Source organism: Mobula birostris, chromosome 9 (assembly GCF_030028105.1).
Source record: "Mobula birostris isolate sMobBir1 chromosome 9, sMobBir1.hap1, whole genome shotgun sequence".
Lineage (NCBI taxonomy): Eukaryota > Metazoa > Chordata > Chondrichthyes > Myliobatiformes > Myliobatidae > Mobula > Mobula birostris.
Window position 1 is genome coordinate 30,405,410 of NC_092378.1, and position 18,678 is coordinate 30,424,087.

At 39.9% G+C, this 18,678-nt stretch overlaps 1 protein-coding gene across 1 annotated transcript; it reads right to left on the reverse strand.

Moving 5' to 3' along the window:
• Positions 1-7,661: 7,661 nt before the first annotated feature.
• On the reverse strand, positions 7,662-11,150 carry LOC140202629 (uncharacterized). The gene is made up of 2 exons (XM_072267708.1): positions 11,064-11,150; positions 7,662-10,096 (listed from the first exon to the last, which is right to left on the reverse strand). Exon 2 carries the CDS (start codon positions 9,914-9,916, stop codon positions 8,141-8,143), a length of 1,776 nt encoding a protein of 591 aa, XP_072123809.1. The 5' UTR covers positions 9,917-10,096; positions 11,064-11,150; the 3' UTR covers positions 7,662-8,140.
• Positions 11,151-18,678: the final 7,528 nt, after the last annotated feature.

Here is an 18,678-nt window from a genome sequence, read left to right on the forward strand (position 1 = left end):
ATGTCTTAGTAACCAGGTTGAGTTTTTTAATAAGGTGACAAGGGTGATTGATGAAGGTAGAGCTGTAGATGTTGTCTACATGGATTTTGGTGAAGTGTTTGACAATGTCCCTTATGGGGCAACTCACCCAGAAGATTAAGATGTATGGGATCAAAGGTGAATTAGCCACTTGGATTCAGAACTAGCTTGACCATAGAAGAGAGAGTGGTGGTCAAAGGGGCTTTTTCCTAGCTGGAGCTCATGATATGTAGTGTTCTGCAGGGATCTCTACTCAGACCTTCATTAGTTGTGATGTATATAAATGACCTGGATGAAAATGTAGATGGCTGGGTTAGTAAATTTGCAGATGATATAAAGATTAGTGGTATTATGAATAGCATAGATGACTGGCAAAAATGTATAGTGGGATATAGATCAGTTGCAGATCTGTGTGGAGAAATGACAAATGGAGTTTAACCCAGCCAAATGTGAAGTGTTGCAACCTGGAAGGTCAAATGTAACAATACAGTGCACTGTTAAGGGCAAGACCCTTAACAATGTTGATGAGCAGAAGGATCATAAGAATATAAGAAATGGGAGCAGCAGTAGGCCATCCACCTGGCCTATCGAGCCTGCCCTGCCATTCAATAAGATCATGGCTGATCTGTCCATAAACTCAGCTCCATCCACCTGCCTTTTCCCCATAACCCTTAATTCCCTTACTATGTAAAAACCCATCTAACTGTTTCTTAAATATATTTAGTGAGGAAGCCTCAACTGCTTCCCTGGGCAGAGAATTCCACAGATTCACCACTCTCTGGGATAAACAGTTTCTCCTCATCTCTGTCCTAAACCTTCTCCCCTGAATCTTGATCTTGGGGTCCAAATTCATAGCTCACTGAAAGTGGCTACACAGGTTGATAAGATGATTAAGAAGACATTTGGCATGCTTGCCTTTATTAGATGAGGCACTGAGTTCAAAAGTCAGGAGATTATGTTGCACCTTTATAAAACTCTAGTTAGGCCACGTCTGGAGGATTGCATACAGTCTGGTCACCCCATTGTAAAGGATATTGAGGCTTTGGAGAGGGTGCAGAAGAGGTTTATCAGGATGCTGCCTGGATTAGAGGACATGTGCTATATCAAGAGGTTGGACACATTTGGATTGTTTTCTCTGGAGTGGTGGAGATCTGATAGAGGTTTATAAGACTATGAGAGGCATAGATTGGGTGGTCAGACAGTACCTTTCTCCCCAGAGTTGAAATGTCTAAAACCAGAGGACATGCAAATAAGATGAGAGGGGGTAATTTTAAAGGAGATGCGAAAGGCAAGTGTGTTTACACAGAATTGTGGGTACCTGGAATGGGCTGGTGGTAGAAGTAGATACACCCAGGACTTTCAAGAGGTGTTTAGGTAGGTACATGAATGTGAGGAAAGTAGAGAGTTATGGGCATTGAGTAGGCATAATGGATTAGTTTAGCTGGTCACTCGATTACTAATTTATTTGGTTTGACACAACATTGTGGACAAAAGGGCCGGTTCCTGTGCTGTATCAGATGTTCTACATGGGAAGGCAAGGTTCTCTGCTGCCTGGAGAATCATCAGCTCCGCATTACATTTGAGATTCTCATCTTCACTCTTTTCCTCAGATGGTCAATGGCTGCACAAACATACAGAGGTTGGTGATCAATGGAAGGTGACTCCAACATTTATATCAAGGAATGTATTCTGGATTTTCATCAGCAGAGGGCAATTTTGAAAATAGAGTTGGGGGCAGGTTGGTGGTTGATATTAGATGTGAGACCCAGTGAACCATTTGTGTACTGTAGCTGAGTATTTGAAGTTGGTTCTGGAGTGGATGTAATATGATTTGAACAGTGTCCCATTTGTCCTATAAATTAGTTCCAGTCCAGCAGGAAGTGCAATGTTACTCAGAAAAAAATTGAGAAAAGTGTTCAGGCAGCCTTGCTGTTATCTGTCTACATTGAGGTTGAACGCTTGGTAAAAAATCTTGGCCTGGATGCCATCATATAGCAAGGTGAAGGGGGGAAGATAGATTTTTCCAGTGGTCAAGTTTGAAGAGGAATGGGAGTTAAGGTCTTGTCTCACAAGGTTAAAGACTTTAGTAAGACTCATGTTGCAAAATTTTGGTGTTTTACATATAGTATTGAGCAAAAGTCTTTGGCACATGTAAAAAAAAAAAGAGTATTATGTGATGAAGGGTCTCGGCCTGAAACATCAACCGTATGTATTTTTTTTCCATAGATGCTACCAGGCCTGCTGAGTTTGTGTGTGTGTGTGTCTTCCAGCATCTGCAGCAGATTTGCTTTTGTCTATAAAGCAAAATGTTTTCAAAAATAATGAAATGAAAAGTCAAAATATCAAAAAAATTACTATAAAGGTTACCCCTAGTGTATGAGACAGTGCAGGTGGCCAAGAAATTTGTGTAGAGGAACAGTTTGCATCTAGTGGGCGTAATTACGTTAGTTTCAATGTAATTATGGGAAAGGAAAGGTCTGGTCTGTGAGTTGAGATTCTGAATTGGAGAGAGGCCTATTTTGATGGTATCAGAAAGGACCTGGCAAGTGTGGATTGAGACAGGTTGTTTTCTGGCAAAGATGTACTTGGTAGGTGAGAGGGCTTTAAAAGTGAAATTTTTCATAGTTTGTTTGTTCCTGTCAGAATAAAAGGCAAGAATGACAGGTTTAGGGAACCTTGGTTTTCAAGACATATTGAGGCCCTGGTTAAGAAAAAGAAGGAGGTGCCGAACAGGTATAGGCAGACAGGAACAAATCAGGCAATTGAGTAGAAATTCAAGACAACACTGAAGAAAAAAATCAGGAGGGCAACAAAAAAAGACATGAGGTTGCTCCAGCAGACAGAGAAGGAGAATCCTAAGGACTTTTACAGATATGTTAAGAGCAAAAGATTGCAAGGGACAAAATTGGTCCTCTGGAAGATCAGAATTGTAAACTACACATGGAGCCAAAAGAGATGGATTTTTTTTGCATCTGTATTTACTCGGGAGATGGACACAGATTCTGTAGATGTAAGGCAATGAGGCAGCAAGGTCATGGATCCTATACAGATTACAGAGGAGGATGTTCTTGCTGTCTTGAGGCAAGTTAGAGTGAATAAATCCTCAGAGCTTGACAATCTGTTTCCTTGGACCCTGTGGGAGGTTATTGCAGAAATTCAGGGCCCCTAGTAAAGATATTTATAACATCCTTAGCCACAAGTAAAGTGCCGGAGGATTGGAGGTTCAATTGTTTGAGAAAAGCTTGAAGAATAAGCCAAGAAATTAAAGGCCAGTGAGCCCTATATTAGTAATGTGAAAATTATTGGGAAGTATTCTAAGGGACCAGATATGTACAGTAAGTATTTGGATAGACAGAAACTGATTAGAAATAGTCAACATGGCTTTGTGTGTGGTAAGTTATATCTAATCAATCTTGTAGAGTTTTTCGAGGAAGTTACCAGAAAATTTGATGAAGGCAAGGCAGTGGATGTTGGCTGCATGGTCTTTATTAAGGTCTTTGGCAAGGTCCTGCATGGGATGTTGGTCAAGAAGGTTCAATCGCCTGGCATTCAAGACGAGGTAGTAAATTGGATTAAACATTGGCTTTGAGAAGAAGCTGGAGAGTGGTTTTTGATGGTTGCTTCTCTGACTTGAGGATGGTGACGAGGTGTGCTTCAGGGATCGGTGCTGGGTCCATTATTGTTTGTCATCTATACCAATGATCTGGATGATAATGTGGTAAACTGGATCAGTAAATTTGTGGATGACACCAAGATTTGGAGTATAGTGGATAGTGGACAGCAGTTTTCCAGCTAGTTCAGATCAAAGCTTGCAGTGGAATCTAGACCAACTAGAAAAATGGTAGATGGAATTAATACAGGCAAGTGTGAAATGTTGCACTTTGAGCGGACCAAACAGGGTAGGTCTTACACAGAAAGTGGTAAGGGGGATCTGGGAATACAGATGCATAATTCCTTGAAAATGGCACCATGGGTAGATAAGGTTTTAAATAAAGCTATTGGCACATTGGCCTTCATAAGTTAATGCATTGAGTACAGGAGTTGTGATATTATGTTTAATTGTCTAAGGTGTTGTTGAGGCCTAATTTGGAGTATTGTGTCCAGTTTTGGTTATCTTCTTGTAGGAATGATGTAAATAAGATTGAAAGATACAGAGAAAATTTACAAGGATGTTGCCAGGATTCAAGGAGCTGAGTTTTAGGGAAAGGTTGAATAGGTTAGGACTTTTTTCCTCATAACTTAGAAGACTGGGGAGAGATTTGATAGAGATATACAAAATAGGGCAGTATAAATAGGGTAAATGCAAGCAGGCTTTTCCCACTGAGATTGGGTGAGACTACAGCTAGGTTAAGGGTGAAATGTTTAAGGGGAACATGAGGAGGAACTTCGTCACTCAGAGGCTGGTGAGAGTGTGGAACGAGCTGCCAGCGCAAGTGGTGGATGTGGCGTTAATTTCAACATTTAAGAGAGATTTGATTAGGTACATGGATGGGAAGGGTATTGAAGGCTATAGTCTTGGTACAGGTCAATGGTACTAAGTAGACTAATGGTTCAGTACAGACTAGATGGGCTGAAGGGCCTGTTTCTGTGTTGTGGTACTCTAAGACTCTAGGGAGGCCTTCGAATTCACATTGGCATTTCAGAATCAGAATCAGGGTTAATATCACCGGCACATGTATGTCATGAAATTAGTTTCATCATGAATCTCATTTTCTGGGGAATAATTGTTGGAGGTAACAAAGTAGGGAAAACAACCCGTATTCGCATACTTACAGTGTTGATGTGAGATTATAAGATAACACTTTAGACCTAATCTTCAGCCTTAGTGATGTAAAGCCGACATATTACTGTTAATGAATAGACTTGCTTTGGATTTATGATTAAATCCTGACTGTGTTTATGCTGGTACCGGGGAGCAGTTTATTTGCAATGAGCATTTGTTGATTGGTGCGTTAATCATCTTTCATTCTCTCCTTGTATATTGACTTAATTTTAATAACGCTTTGCAATTTTGACAGATGCTGCTCCTTGCAAATTACGACAAAAAAAAATCGGGAGGTTAGCGCCGGTCTAGCTATTCCCATGGCACTGGCTGAATAAGAGGAAGAACATAAGAACCAGCAGCCCAGTGTTCTCAGGTACTAATACACTCACTTGCATTAGTATCCAAGGATAAATCGCTATCAAACGTTTCACGTCTATCTGGATATTAGCCTGGAGATTTAACTGTAGAAAGAAAGTGGTGAAAACCACAAATTTAAAATACTGAAAAACTGATTTTTTAAAAAAACAATAATTGTAAATGCATAAGAGGTTAGATAAAGTTCATTTAAGTCAGTGCACAGAAATGGAATGTTAATGTAAAACCCTTAATCAAAATTTAAATATATGCATGTGCTTAATTTCAATAAGATGCAATGGGTTGCAGTATTCACAGCTGTTAGAAAAGATGACAAAATGAAGTGATCTCCATCTTCTTGTATGCGTGCAAATTATGGACTTTGACAGCAGAACAACAAAAGAAGGCCCAGGCAGTAGAAATGAGATGTTTCAGAAGGCTCGTCGGCATCTCCTGCACAGACCATGTCTCAAATGATGAAGTACGAAGAACATGAGATACAAGAAGATCTACTGTCCACAGTAAAGAAGAGGAAATGAGATGGTACGGCCACATAACAAGATTGTGGACTCTCAAAGACCAATCTTCAGGAATGGTGCAGGGGAGAAGAAAAAGGGGCAGACAGAGGAAGAAATGGACACCCACAACATTGCAGAGTGGACTGGAGAGAGTTTTGCCACAACCCAGGCACTTTCCCTCAACTGTGAGAGATGGAGGCAACTGGCACAGTGCTGGTCCGTACAATGCCCCTACAGCCAAGGTGGGTTGTGGGATCTGTAACTGTAACCATTTCCATAAATGAAGTGATTGAGATTTCTTCTAGTGTCTTTTATTTTAGTTCTCTATCCCTTTGCCACTCTGATCTAACCATTTGGCCTCTTGTCTAATGTAAGTTTGAGAAACAGCACTTCATCTTCCATTTAGAAATGTTAGAATCACAGGACTTGATACCAAATATTACAATTTTAGATAACAGCCTTTCTTGTTTGTATCAGAACTGTTGTAACTTAAGGGCATCCACCTTAACTGAGTTTTCTCTCTCCACAGATGCTGCCTGATCTGTTGGGTATTTCCACTATTTTCTTTTGTCTGCTGGTCCCAGAAATTGCTGTGGTTTGAAGCCCACAATTCCAGCATGTTCTTCCATTATTTTCCACAAAAGCTACCTGACCTGAGTATTTCCAGAACTTTCTCTATTTATTTACTTCTAACTTACTTCCCCAAATATGCTTACATCTGGACATTGATAAAGAGAATTAATTGTTCATTTTACTTCTCAGTGATAGAATTTACACCCTGCTGCCTCTTGAGAAATAAAGGTCAAATTCTGAAGTGACCAATGAACCCATGTAAAGGTTGATTATAAATTATCCACTCCCTGTTGATTGGAAACTTTCTAATATGAAATGAACTTTTAGAATCTCCACTTGGTTCCTGGTAACAGGGTATCCAAGACACAGCTGTATTTTTTACATTGGGTACTTTAATACAAAGATGCCAGAATTAGGAAATTGAAGTGGTGTTGTTGCAGTTAATTATGAATCAAATTGTTTTTTTTCCTCTCTATTGAGGCTGTGCCATATCTAATATGAAAGAGTGAAAGTGCTAGAGACTGATTTTTATCGTCAGGGTCAAATGATGACAATACACTGCACTAGGTGTCTCTGCCATTATGCGGGTGCCTTTGAAATTAATAACCAAAATACTCATGGAAAACACATGGGAGCCTCATTAAAACAAACATCAACCAAGGTCAAAATTATACCACTGTGAGCCCAAGACAAAATTGATGTCCTGTAGCACTTTGACCATTGATGTCAGGTGAAGAGCAACTAGACCAACTCTATGGAAAAGTCTTTGCAGGCTATTAAAATAAAATGACCTTCTCAAGGTTAAGGGAAGCATGAACCCTCCAGTAGCTCTAACACTTTCTCCAAGTTTCTGGGATGCTCTCCAATAATTTCCCTGCCTCCTCTTTTCATCTTGTCAGCACCAGCTGGAACTCATAGGGATGAAGCTTGATTTGCTCTTCTTTCTAATGACAAGTCAGTTTGTCAAATGAATGCTAATGATGTGCAGTCATGTAATGGTTTGGGGAGCCCCAACGTCTTGCTGAAGACTTCTGTCTTATCACATACTCATTGGGAACAGTCACGTACAAATATACATCTGATCATCAATGGAACTAGCCAAATCAGATTCCTTCCTCCTTAGATTGGGCAAGAACTGCTGAGAAGTATCTGTGGCTTTGTACACCATTAAATAATCAGTTATATCCTTATTTACATAAGCAAAACAACTTCTGATTATTATACAGTGGTACTTGTCCATAAATAGCTGACATTTATGTCAATGCACTTTTTTCTTTAATTACAAACACAAGTAGCTTCAAGTTCTTTGAATATGGGTGTAATTGTTTGGTTCCTAAGAAAATTGAATTTCAAAAGCTTATTCGGTTTTTCATTCAGCACAGGTTAAGAAAAATACAATGAGTATTATTAGGTGAAAGAGAGAGTTTATTCGTGCAATATTAATTCATTGTTTAGTTACACTATTACATGGAATCATTTAAAATAATTCCATAGAATGCGAGACTGGCAATTTAGCCCACTGTTTCCATATCAGCTTTCCCTAGCTCTTACCCAAAGTTTTGAAGAATTTTTTTCACCTTCAAGCAGTTATCTAATTCCTAAAACCATAGCTGAATGTGCTCCCACCATTCTATCATTCTGTGAATTCCCAATGGTAGCAAAGCACTGGGCTAAGTCAGTTTTCCTAATGTCAACGTTAGTTGCTTTCTCAATCACCTTTTGTCCTCCCTGCTCTGGTTCTCAACACTTCCATCAGTTTAACATGTAAAAAATGTGTTTGTTTGAACTTGGTAGCAAATATGACTCATGCAGTTATTTGATCTGATGCATGCTACTCAAAGAGTACAAATTTCTCTGAGTGACAAAATAAGATTAAAAGTGCTGCCAGCCCTCTATATGAAAGTTAGTTGCTTTATTCTTTTATCTTCTCCTTACCCCATAAACTTGGTTTTTGAGAGAGGTTTATATTAGGAGCAGACAGTGTTATCTTTGAACTTTCACCAGCACCGGCATCCTTATCTTTAAAAGTGTGACTTTGTTTCAAAGCTAATAATCTTTCTTCAGCTGTTCTAAATGACCTTCCATACAAAGAAGAGATATTATGCTTGTGCTCCTTGCAAAGCTGGACATCTTGTACTAATGAATTACTATCTGCACCATGCATTGCTTGCTCTTCCAGTCTGTGCACAAACCAGTTCTTTACAGCTGGAGTAACCATAGCCTCCTGAAGCCATTTTGGATTTGAAATTGCATCAGTAAACTTGGATGTCAACAAGATGTTAGGTGATGTATTTGTCTCTATTGCTATGATGACATTATTTTTATTATCCATTATACTTTGAATTTGATTGGTTGCTAATGCTGGGACACTTTGAAGATTTTTGTCTAGTTCAGTCTTTTGTTCCTCAATTTTTGCTTGAACTTGCTTGAATTCCTTGGCTTTTCTTGAAAGCTTTTCATTGAATGGCAGTTGGTACACAAGATGTTTCCCTATTCTGCTGCAATCATTGTTCTGTTCTTTGGCCTGAGAGATGTTGCTCAAACTCACTGGGCTTTTCCTTTCTAATTTAATAGGCATTGAGGTTGAAAGTGATTTTTCATTGATGTCTCGATGCACTAATTTGTTCTTGCTGTTTGACTTCTGTGACACAAGATTGCCACACTCTGAACCTTGATCCAATGTTGACATCATTTTGCACAAACTCACCATTTGATCCTTAGAAGCCAAGATCCCTGTTCTGGATTTTGCTGTACCAAGAAAGAGTTTATTTTTCTGTTTCACCTCCAGCTTTTCATCAGAGACCTGCACTTCACTCTTTATTGACTTACTTGGACTTTGACTGAGAGATTTTCTGACCAGGTCTATTATAGGTGGCGATGTCTTTGAATTCTGACCACCTGCATTTGCATCAAATGAAACTGTACACTTGTTACTGTCCTGTGTTCTGATTATGCCTTTCTTCATCATCCACAGTTTTATCTTTTCTTCAGATTCCTTTTGCCTCTTCTGCTTATCTAGTTCTTGCCTTTTACCTGCAGCTCTCTCCAGTCTTCTCTGCTTCCTCTTTGCTTCTCTTTCTTTTTTTAATAACTCATTCTTTTGACAAATCCACTTCTTTATCGTATTATTGTTTGAATTTTCCAGATGACTGTCAGTTGGCACCATCCCCCTCCTCCTCTGTCTGTCTTCACTCTGCCGTTTACTTTTGGTTTTCAATTTCATTTTCCACTTTTGAGTGTGCGGAATGGATACATTTGTAGATGAATTTGTCCTGGAACGGAGAACGCGGAGGCCAAATGGCTTCAGCACAGCAATGGTAAATCTGGCCTTTCCAAGGTTCTTTTTATGAACTTGCGATCTTTCCCTTTTGTTTGCTCTGTGCTTTCTTCTTTTCTTAATCTTGCTCTCCTTCGCTGGACGTGGTGGGGATTGAATGTGCATTTTTTCACCACCTTCAAAAACTTCAGGATTTTCACAGTCGGATACAATTAATTTTGAAGTACCAAAGCTACCAGTATTCATTTGACGTGTTCCTTCATGTTGTTGCTTTGAAACTGGCATCATTTCTTTAAGCCACGTTCCCTCCGTACTGACTGCAAACTTTTGCTTTCTTTTCCCTTTGTGATTTTCTCTGCTTTTGTCATTCAATTTTACTCCAGATTTACTCCCGTTCCTTATCTTAGCCATTGTTTGTGTAGCTGAACCCCTTTGCTGGAAGCCTCAGTTCTTGCTCAAGCACTTCTGTTCGTATTTTGGAGCGTCAGTCACCAAACTCATAGAGGAATAACTGCTTCATGCTAATAGCATGTCAATTGGGATCATCTGCAAATTATTTCATTGACGTTCAATCATCCAAGGTGACAAAATCTACAAATGAACACAGGATAATACCAATGGGAAACTCACAATATTGCTTCAATTGGCAAATACACCGTTAGATAATCCAATAAAGTTGCAGTTTTCAGTCTTAATGCAGCAGCAAATAATTATGGAGTATTTCTGCAATTAATATCCTCTTAAATATAAAATCTTTAGTTATATACAAATTTAGTTATTAACATGTTGTTAATCTGCTGATGATTTCCAGCAAGATGTACTAACTTATTTACAGTATCACACTCATTAAGACCTGACTGAGAATTTCATTATAAGTCAATATTAGTTATGTAACCTGGCTCAATTAAAAAGATAAACTAGGTTTATAACATTTCCTGATTAGCATCATGATGAACATAGACAAAAATTAATAGTATAACTTACAAAAACTTATGTTTGCATAAGTGAAGATCTGGCAGCAAGTTATTAAAGCCTAGTAATACATCACTGGGGGGAGAGTACAGGAGAATGATCTGGCAAAACTCTGAGCACAAGTTAGAGTCAAGTGCTGCATGGCATATAAATGATCAAGAAATAAGATATCAAGAGGATGTCGGAATGAGAAGTACTAACAACACCTGCTTCTAGTGAAGAATACCTCCTGGGAAGTGATAAAGGAAAAGATAAATATTACTGAAATAAAAGTATAGGTTCAGTTATAATTATAGAATACCTTGTAAGCATTGTCTGCTTGACTGCAGGGATATGAAGTGCATACATCAGTTTGTACAGAGGCACCCACAGTAACACTTGTATTAAAAGCATTTGTGTAAAATACAACTCATTTAAGTGTTTGGATCTAGAAGTTCAAAAGGAAATACAACATTTTGAAAACATTTTTTCTTATAGCTTAATTTCAAAGATTTTCATTCAAATAGTGTAATTTGAATGTGTAAAATGCTAAGAATACAAAGCATTTGATGTGTGGTAAGGATGAATATATTTTGAGGTTACTTACTGAAGTATTCCAGAGACCCTTCCTCTAGTTTGTTGCATTACTTCCCAAGGGACTGTTGTGCAATCGCTTTGCTTCATCTTCACACAGTCTTCCACCAATCCCGATAGACTATAAAGTTGAACAATGTTGTTCTTGCTCATTTCCAGTTGTTGCCAGGTTACCAGCAAGCAATTTAACAGGTTTCCATGGAGGCAAGAGTTGTTTATCAAGTTTCCTCGAGGTGTTATTTGTACTCAAGTTAGCGAAACTTTCCTCACAAAGATTTTTAAAGTACTTAAGCACCACCTTGTCATCTCGTAGTGTTCCTCACAACAGGATCTTTTGTAAACAGTAGGAGTGGCTGCATATATTCTGGCAAGGGTGGCACTATTTTGTGTTAAAATGTCCTCAAGAGACGGGGATCAAATGACCAATCAACATGTTGTTCACTCAGGCTGGCTGAGAGAGGAGCCTTGCCAGGGAGGTCCTTGAATCTTTATTGAGCTGGCATGACTTTAGAATCGAAGCAAGGTGGCAGAGCTGCTGGATCAGTGTTTCAGATGCCAGGAAAAAATCGTCAAGAGCAATTATTTCAAATCCCACAATGGTAGATTGGGATTTTTAAATCTGGTTGATAAAATAAATCTGGAACTATTACCAATGAAATAAGATGACACAGCCATTGCTAACAAGAGGAGTCAAAGCCAACTTAAAAGCCAAAGAGAGGGCATATAATAGAGGAAAACTTAATGGGAAGTTAGAGGATTGGAAAGATTTTAAAATCCAACAGATGGCAACTAAAAACATCACTAAGAAGGTAAAAATGAAATACGAAAGTAAACTAGACAGTAATATAAAAGATGATACCAAGAGTTTCTTCAGATACATAAGGTTTAAAAGAGCAGTGAGAGTGCATATCAGACTGCAGGAAAACAACGCAGGAGAGGTAGTAATGAGGGACAAGGAAATAGGGGACAAACTGAATAAGTATTTTGCATCAATCTTCACCGTGGAAGACATTGGCAATATGGTGGGAGTTCCAGGTATCAGGGGTCATGAAGTGTGTGATGTTACCATAACTAGAGTGAAGGTTCTTGGGAAACTGAAAGGACTGAAGGTAGATAAGTTATTTGGACCAGACGGTGTACACACCAGAGATCTGAAAGATGTGGCTGAAGAGATTGTGGAGGCATTAGTAATGATCTTTCAAGAATCACTAGATTCTGGAAAGGTTTCAGAAGACTGGAAAATTGAAAATTGAAAGACAGAAGAAAGGAAACCATAGGCCAGTTAGTACCTCAGTGATCGGGAAGATGTTGGAGTCGATTATTAAGGATGACAGCTCAGGGTATTTGGGGGCCATTGATAATATAGGCCATAGTCAGCATGGTTTCCTCAAGGGAAAATCTTGCCTGACAAATCTGTTGGAATTTTTGAAGAAATAACAAGCAGGGTAGACAAAGGAGAATCAGTTGATGTTGTGTACTTGACTTTCAGAAGGCCTTTGACAAGGTGCCACACATGAGGCTGCTTAACAAGCTACAAACCCATGATATTACAGGAAAGATTCTCACATGGATAAAGCTGTGGCTGATTGGCAGGAGTCAAAGAATGGGAATAAAGGGAGCCTTTTCTGGTTGGCTGCTGGTGACCAGTGGTGTTCTGCAGTGGAGTCTATGTTGGGACCAATTCTTTTTACGTTACATATCAATGATTTGGGTGATAGAATTGATGGCTTTGATGCAAAGTTTGCAAACAATATGAATGTAGGTGGAGGGGCAAATAGTCTTGAGGAAGTAGGCTACAGAAGGACTTAGACAGATTAAGAGAATGGGCAAAGAATTGGCGGACAAAATACAATGTCGGGAAGTGCAATGTCACGTACTTTGGTCGAAGAAATGAAAGGGTTGACTATTTTCTAAATGGAGAGAAAATACAAAAAAACTGAGGTGCAAAAGGATTTGGAATCCTTAATCAGGTTTCTCTAATGGTTAATTTGCAGGTTGAGTTGCGGTGAGGAAGGCAAATGCGATATTAGCATTCATTTCAAGAGGACTAGAATACAAATGCAAGGATGTAATGTTGAGGCTTTTATAAAGCACTGGTGAGGCCTCACTTGGAGTATTGTGAGCAGTTTTGGGCTCCTTATCTTAGAAAGGATGTGCTGAAACTGGAGAGCGTTCAAAGGACATTCACGAAAATGATTCCAGGATTGAAAAGTTTGTCATATGAAGAGAGTTTGATGGCTCTGGGCCTGTATTCACTAGAACTCAGAAGAATGAGGGGCAACCTCATTGAAATCTATTGAATGGTGAAAGGCTTTGACAGAGTGGATGTGGAAAGGATGTTTCCTATAATGGGAGAGTGTAGACTAGAGGACATGGCCTCAGAATAGAGGGGTGCCCTTATAGAATGGAGGTGCAGAGGAATTTCTTTAGCCAGAGAGTAGTGAATCTGTGGAATTTGTTGCTACAGGCAGCTGTGGAGGGCAAGTCTTTATGTATATTAAGGCAGAGGTTGATAGATTCTTGATTGGTCAGGGCATGAAGGGATACAGGAAGAAGGTAGGAGATTGGAGATGAGAGGAAAATTGGATCAGCCTTGATGAAATGGTGGAGCAGACTCAATGAGCCAAATGGCTTAATTCTGCTCCCGTATCTTATGATTATGAAACTATTGAACCATTGCAAGTACTACCTGCCGTACTTACCTGGCCTGACTTAAATGTGATTCCAGATCCACAACAAGGTGGTTGATTCTTGAACACCTTCTTTAAAAAAAAACCACAAGCCATTCAGTTCAGGAGCAATGCTAAAAAGAAAATCTGCTACTGGACAAGGAGAGTCCAGACTGGGTGAGGGAGCCCCTCGATGTTTGTAGTTGTGTACCATCCCAGGGAGCTGCTTGGGTGGTAACAGTCCTATGAGTTTTGAGGAATGTAATAGAACCCTGACATGGACGGTCCCAAGCCCATCTTTGAAAGGAGGAGGGTTGGCCATGGGGCTAGCAACCCCATCCCGTGAAAGCAAAGAGGTACGGAGATGCTAATAGAAGCTCCAAAGACCTCATCCCTGGGAGAGGAAGGACCTTCAAAGATAAGCTACACCCGGTGGGTGGGGAGGGGGGGTGCGCAACCAGAGTGACTGGTCCAGGATAGAGGACTCTGGCAAGCTGATGTTGGCTGTCTATGTCCCAATAGGGGTGATGGACTTAACCAACCAATCCAATAGAACACTACTTAAAGCATTGACTATGAATGTGAGGCATTATGAAAAACATAAACATTTGTTTATTCTTGTATTTGTTTTTAAATTATTATTAAAGTTTATTTTGATACACAAAAACAACAAAAAATAAATGCTTGTCTACCCAGCTCTGCCCACATTCCATTAAAACAATGACAAACTGAGAAACGGTCTTTAATTCTGAGCCACTGCAATAAGTAGACAGGACTTTACAATAAAATCTCATTCAGAAGATAACATATCTTGCAAACATAAAACACACCATTCTTTCAGTATTGCAGTGAAGCATCAGCCCCAGATAACAAAAACGTCTCCCAACACAGGCCATAATTTTATGATTCATATGGAAATAATCTGGAATGGCAAACTTAACTTAAATCAGACTTGCAAAATAAAAGCTATAACTCTCCAGGCACCATCACTTTTTGTCCGTTTCTCGTAATGTAATGAGTTGTACTGTGAATCCCAATTTGCAAATCAGCTCCAAACAGCCTGAAAGTAATCAAGCATAACAATAATTTGTTCTTCCTTTTATTAGTCTGTAGACTGAGTACCCACAGAGGTAAAATATCATGTCGTTGGAACAAGCATTAAAACAGTAATCAGCTCTTCTTTAATATGGCTTTGCTCATTAATAACCTTTATTTGACATGATAATTAACACTTGGAATGTCATAACTACAAAATATGATGATTAAAGTTCACCAATTTATTTTTAAACTTCTTTTGTCACTGAATTTCAATAAATCAGATGTGTCTGTCCACGTAAACTGATTATAAAGAGTGATGATTTCTGTGCTTTCAGAATTCTTGAAGCACCTGGAGAGGATTCTGACATATTTGATGGTTAAATATGCATGATCTGTTTCCATGAAAACATCCACGGTACGAGCAATCTGAGGTGAGTTAAGAATGTCACATCAGGAGCTCAATGTGATTCAAATTTCAGGCCTCACGCCTCTGGCCTCTAATCCTGGCAATGTTCTTGTCAGCCGTTTCTGCAGTTTAACCACATCCCTTCTATAATAGGGTGACCAAAATTTTATACAGTACTCCAGGTGCAATCTCACCAGCGACATAATGTCCTAACTCCTATATTTAATGCACTGACTGATGAAGGCCAGTGTGCTAAAGACCTTATTCACCAGCCTGTCAACCTGTGATATTGCTTTCAGTGAACTGTGTACTTGCACTCTGAGGTCCCTCTGTTCTGTTGCACTCCCTAATGTTCTACTATTTTATAGTATAAATTCTTTGCTGGTTGGCTTTCCAAAATGCATTGTCTCGTACTGTACTGAAGTCCATTTGCCACTCCTCAACCCACTTCCCTAACCAATCCAGATTCCCTTGTAACTTCTGATAACCTTCTTCACTATCAACAACACCTCTGAATTCTCTGAGATCCACAAATTTACTGATCAAGCTTGGCGCATTTGTATACAAACCATTATATAGCTGACGAATAACGAAGGCCCCATGGCACACCTCTAATCACAGCTCTCCATTCAAAGAAATAACTTTCACCCTCGACCCACTGCTTCTTCCCTCCCAGTCAATTTTAAATCCACCTAACCAGCTCTCTCTGGATTACATCGGACCTAATCTTCCAGACCAGCCTACCATGCAGGACTTTGTTGAAGGCCTTGCTAAAGTCCACTGCCCTACCCTTATCTATCTTTTTGGTTATTTGTTTGAAAATCTCTAAAAGGTTCATCAAGCACAACCTTCTATGCACAGACCTATGCTGGCTCCTAATCAGACCCGCTCTACCCAAATGCTGCTGCACCCTGTCCTTCAGAGTCCCCTCCAGTAGCTTCCCCACTACTGATGTCAGGCTGACCAACCTGTAGTCCCCCAGCTACCCTTTTGTAAACAATGAAACAATATTAGCCACCGAATGGCGGTGCAGGCTCGAAGGGCCGAATGGCCTACTCCTGCACCTATTTTCTATGTTAATGCTTCCGATCTTTGGGAACCTCATAACTGGTTAATAATGAAGAGGATTCTTCCAGAAGCGTCTCTGCAATTTTCTCTCTGACCTCCCACAAGGTCCTTGGGAATTTATTCCACCTTAATATGCTGTAAGGCTGCAAATACCTCCTCCCAGGTAATATAAATGTCCTCCAGAACGTCTTCACTTGTTCCCTTTATTTCTGGTGCAACCACAATTTCACCCTCAGGAGACCAAGGAGAAATATCTGTTAAAAATCCCACCCATTTCCTGCAGCTCAAGACATAGGCAGTCCAGCTACTCTCTTGCTAGCCACTCTTCCGCTCTTAGCATAATTGAAGAACCTTTTTGAATATCCCTGAACCTTACCTGTTAGATTAATCTCATAGTCATAGTCATACTTTATTGATCCCGAGGGAAATTGGTTTTCGTCACAGTTGCACCATAATAATTAAATAGTAGTAAAACCATAAATAATTAAATAGGAATATGTAAATTATATAAATACTGTCTCTGTTCTCCTGATTTCCAATTTAACAGTATTCTTTATGTTTTTATAGTCATCAAATGATTTATTTAATCCTGACCTCCTAAACTCAATGTATGTTTCCTTCCTTTTCTTAATCAGAGCCTCAATATCTCTTGTCAGCCAATATCCCCCAAACTTGCCAGATCTAACTTTCACCCTAACAGGAACTTGCTGCTCCTGAATACCTACTATCACATTCTTAAAAGCCTCCACTTGCTATTCATCTCTTTTTCTTCAGTCTCACTCAATCGACCTCTGTATGACCCTGTCTAATCCTCCCAAAACTAGCTCTGCTCCAATTTAGGACACTGGCCTGTGGACCTGACCTATTCTTTTCCATCACTATCTTAAAACTAATAGAATTATGGTCTCTGGGTTTAAAGTGTTCCTTGACTGCCTCTTCAATTATTTGTCCTGCTTCATTCTATAACAGGAGGTCCAATATTCCACCGTCCAGAGTAGGCCCCTCTATATATAGACTCAGGAAACGTCCTGACATACTTCATGAATTTCACCCCATTCAGGTCCTTAATACTCTGTTTGGCCTAGTCAATACGGGCAACATTTAAGTCACCCTCTAATACAACCCTATTGTTTTTACAACTATGAGAAATTTCTCTACACACCTAACCCACGTTCCCACTAATTTCTGGGGTGGGTCTATAATACAACCCCGTAGAGTGACGCTCCCCTTGTTTCTAAGTCCTAACCATATGGACTCATTGGATAATCCCCTGGAATGTCATCTCTAATTTCTGCTGTTATAACTTCCATGCCGACCACCTCCTCACCCTAGCGTACTTGAACCTCCATCACACCTGTACCATCTGTATATTGGAACATTGAGCTATCAGTCCTGCCCTTTTCTCAGCCACGTTTCTGTGACAACCCACTCCTCAAAGCTAATCCACCCTCTGAATTTGTCTGCTTTACCTGTTAAATCTCAGACATGGAAATGAAAACACATATCTCTTTCCCTGCCTTTGCCGTGTCTTTTGCTATACTGATTACTAAACTTGTTCTTGTTAGCTACTACCTTATCCCATGACTTGCTCCTGATCAGAGTCCCACTCCTGCCAATCTAGTTTAAATTCTGCCATGTAGTAATAGCAAATTTCTCTGCAAGGATATTGGCCCCTATCTAGTTCAATTGCCACCTATCCCTCCTATACAGATTGCCTCTACCCAAGAAGAGACGCCAATGGTCCAAGAACCTGAATCCCTGCCCCCTGCACCATCTCCTCACTCACCCGGCTTTCCTTTCTACTTATGATGTCACTTGCCCATGGCACTGGGAGTAACCTGTAGATCTCTATCCTTGAGCACCTTCTTCATAATCTCTTACTGAACTCCTTTACTATTCTGCAGCAGCTCATCGTTTTCTACCCATGTCATTTGTAGACCATAAGACACAGGAGCAGGATTAGGCCACTCAGCACATTGAGTCTGCAGCGCAATTCCATCATGGCTCAACCCCATTCTCCTGCCTTTTCCCGTAACCTCTGACACCCTGGCTAATCAAGAACCTATCAGCCTCCACTTTCAATATATCCAATGACTTGGCCTACTCAGCTGTCTGTGACAATGAATACCACAGATTCACCATCATCTGGCTAAAGCAATTCCTTCTCATCTCTGTTCTAAACGGCTGTCCCTCTGTTCTGAGGCTATGTCCTCCAACCCCACTACGGGAAACATTCTCTCCCTATCCACTCCATCTAGGCCTTTCAATATTAGATTGGTAATTCGATTTGTACCAACATGTAAAACGACCTCTAGCTATCCATCCTCCTGCTCTAAAACTTTCTGCAGCTGCTTGAAGATATCCTCGACCCCAGTATCTGGGAGGCAACAAACCAACCTGGCATCTTTCCTGCAGCCACAGAATCTCACTGTTGAGTCTTCTCTCAG

Excerpts from the sequence above, each read along its gene's own strand:
- LOC140202629 (XM_072267708.1), bottom strand. The coding sequence starts at position 9,916 with ATGGCTAAGATAAGGAACGGGAGTAAATCTGGAGTAAAATTGAATGAC.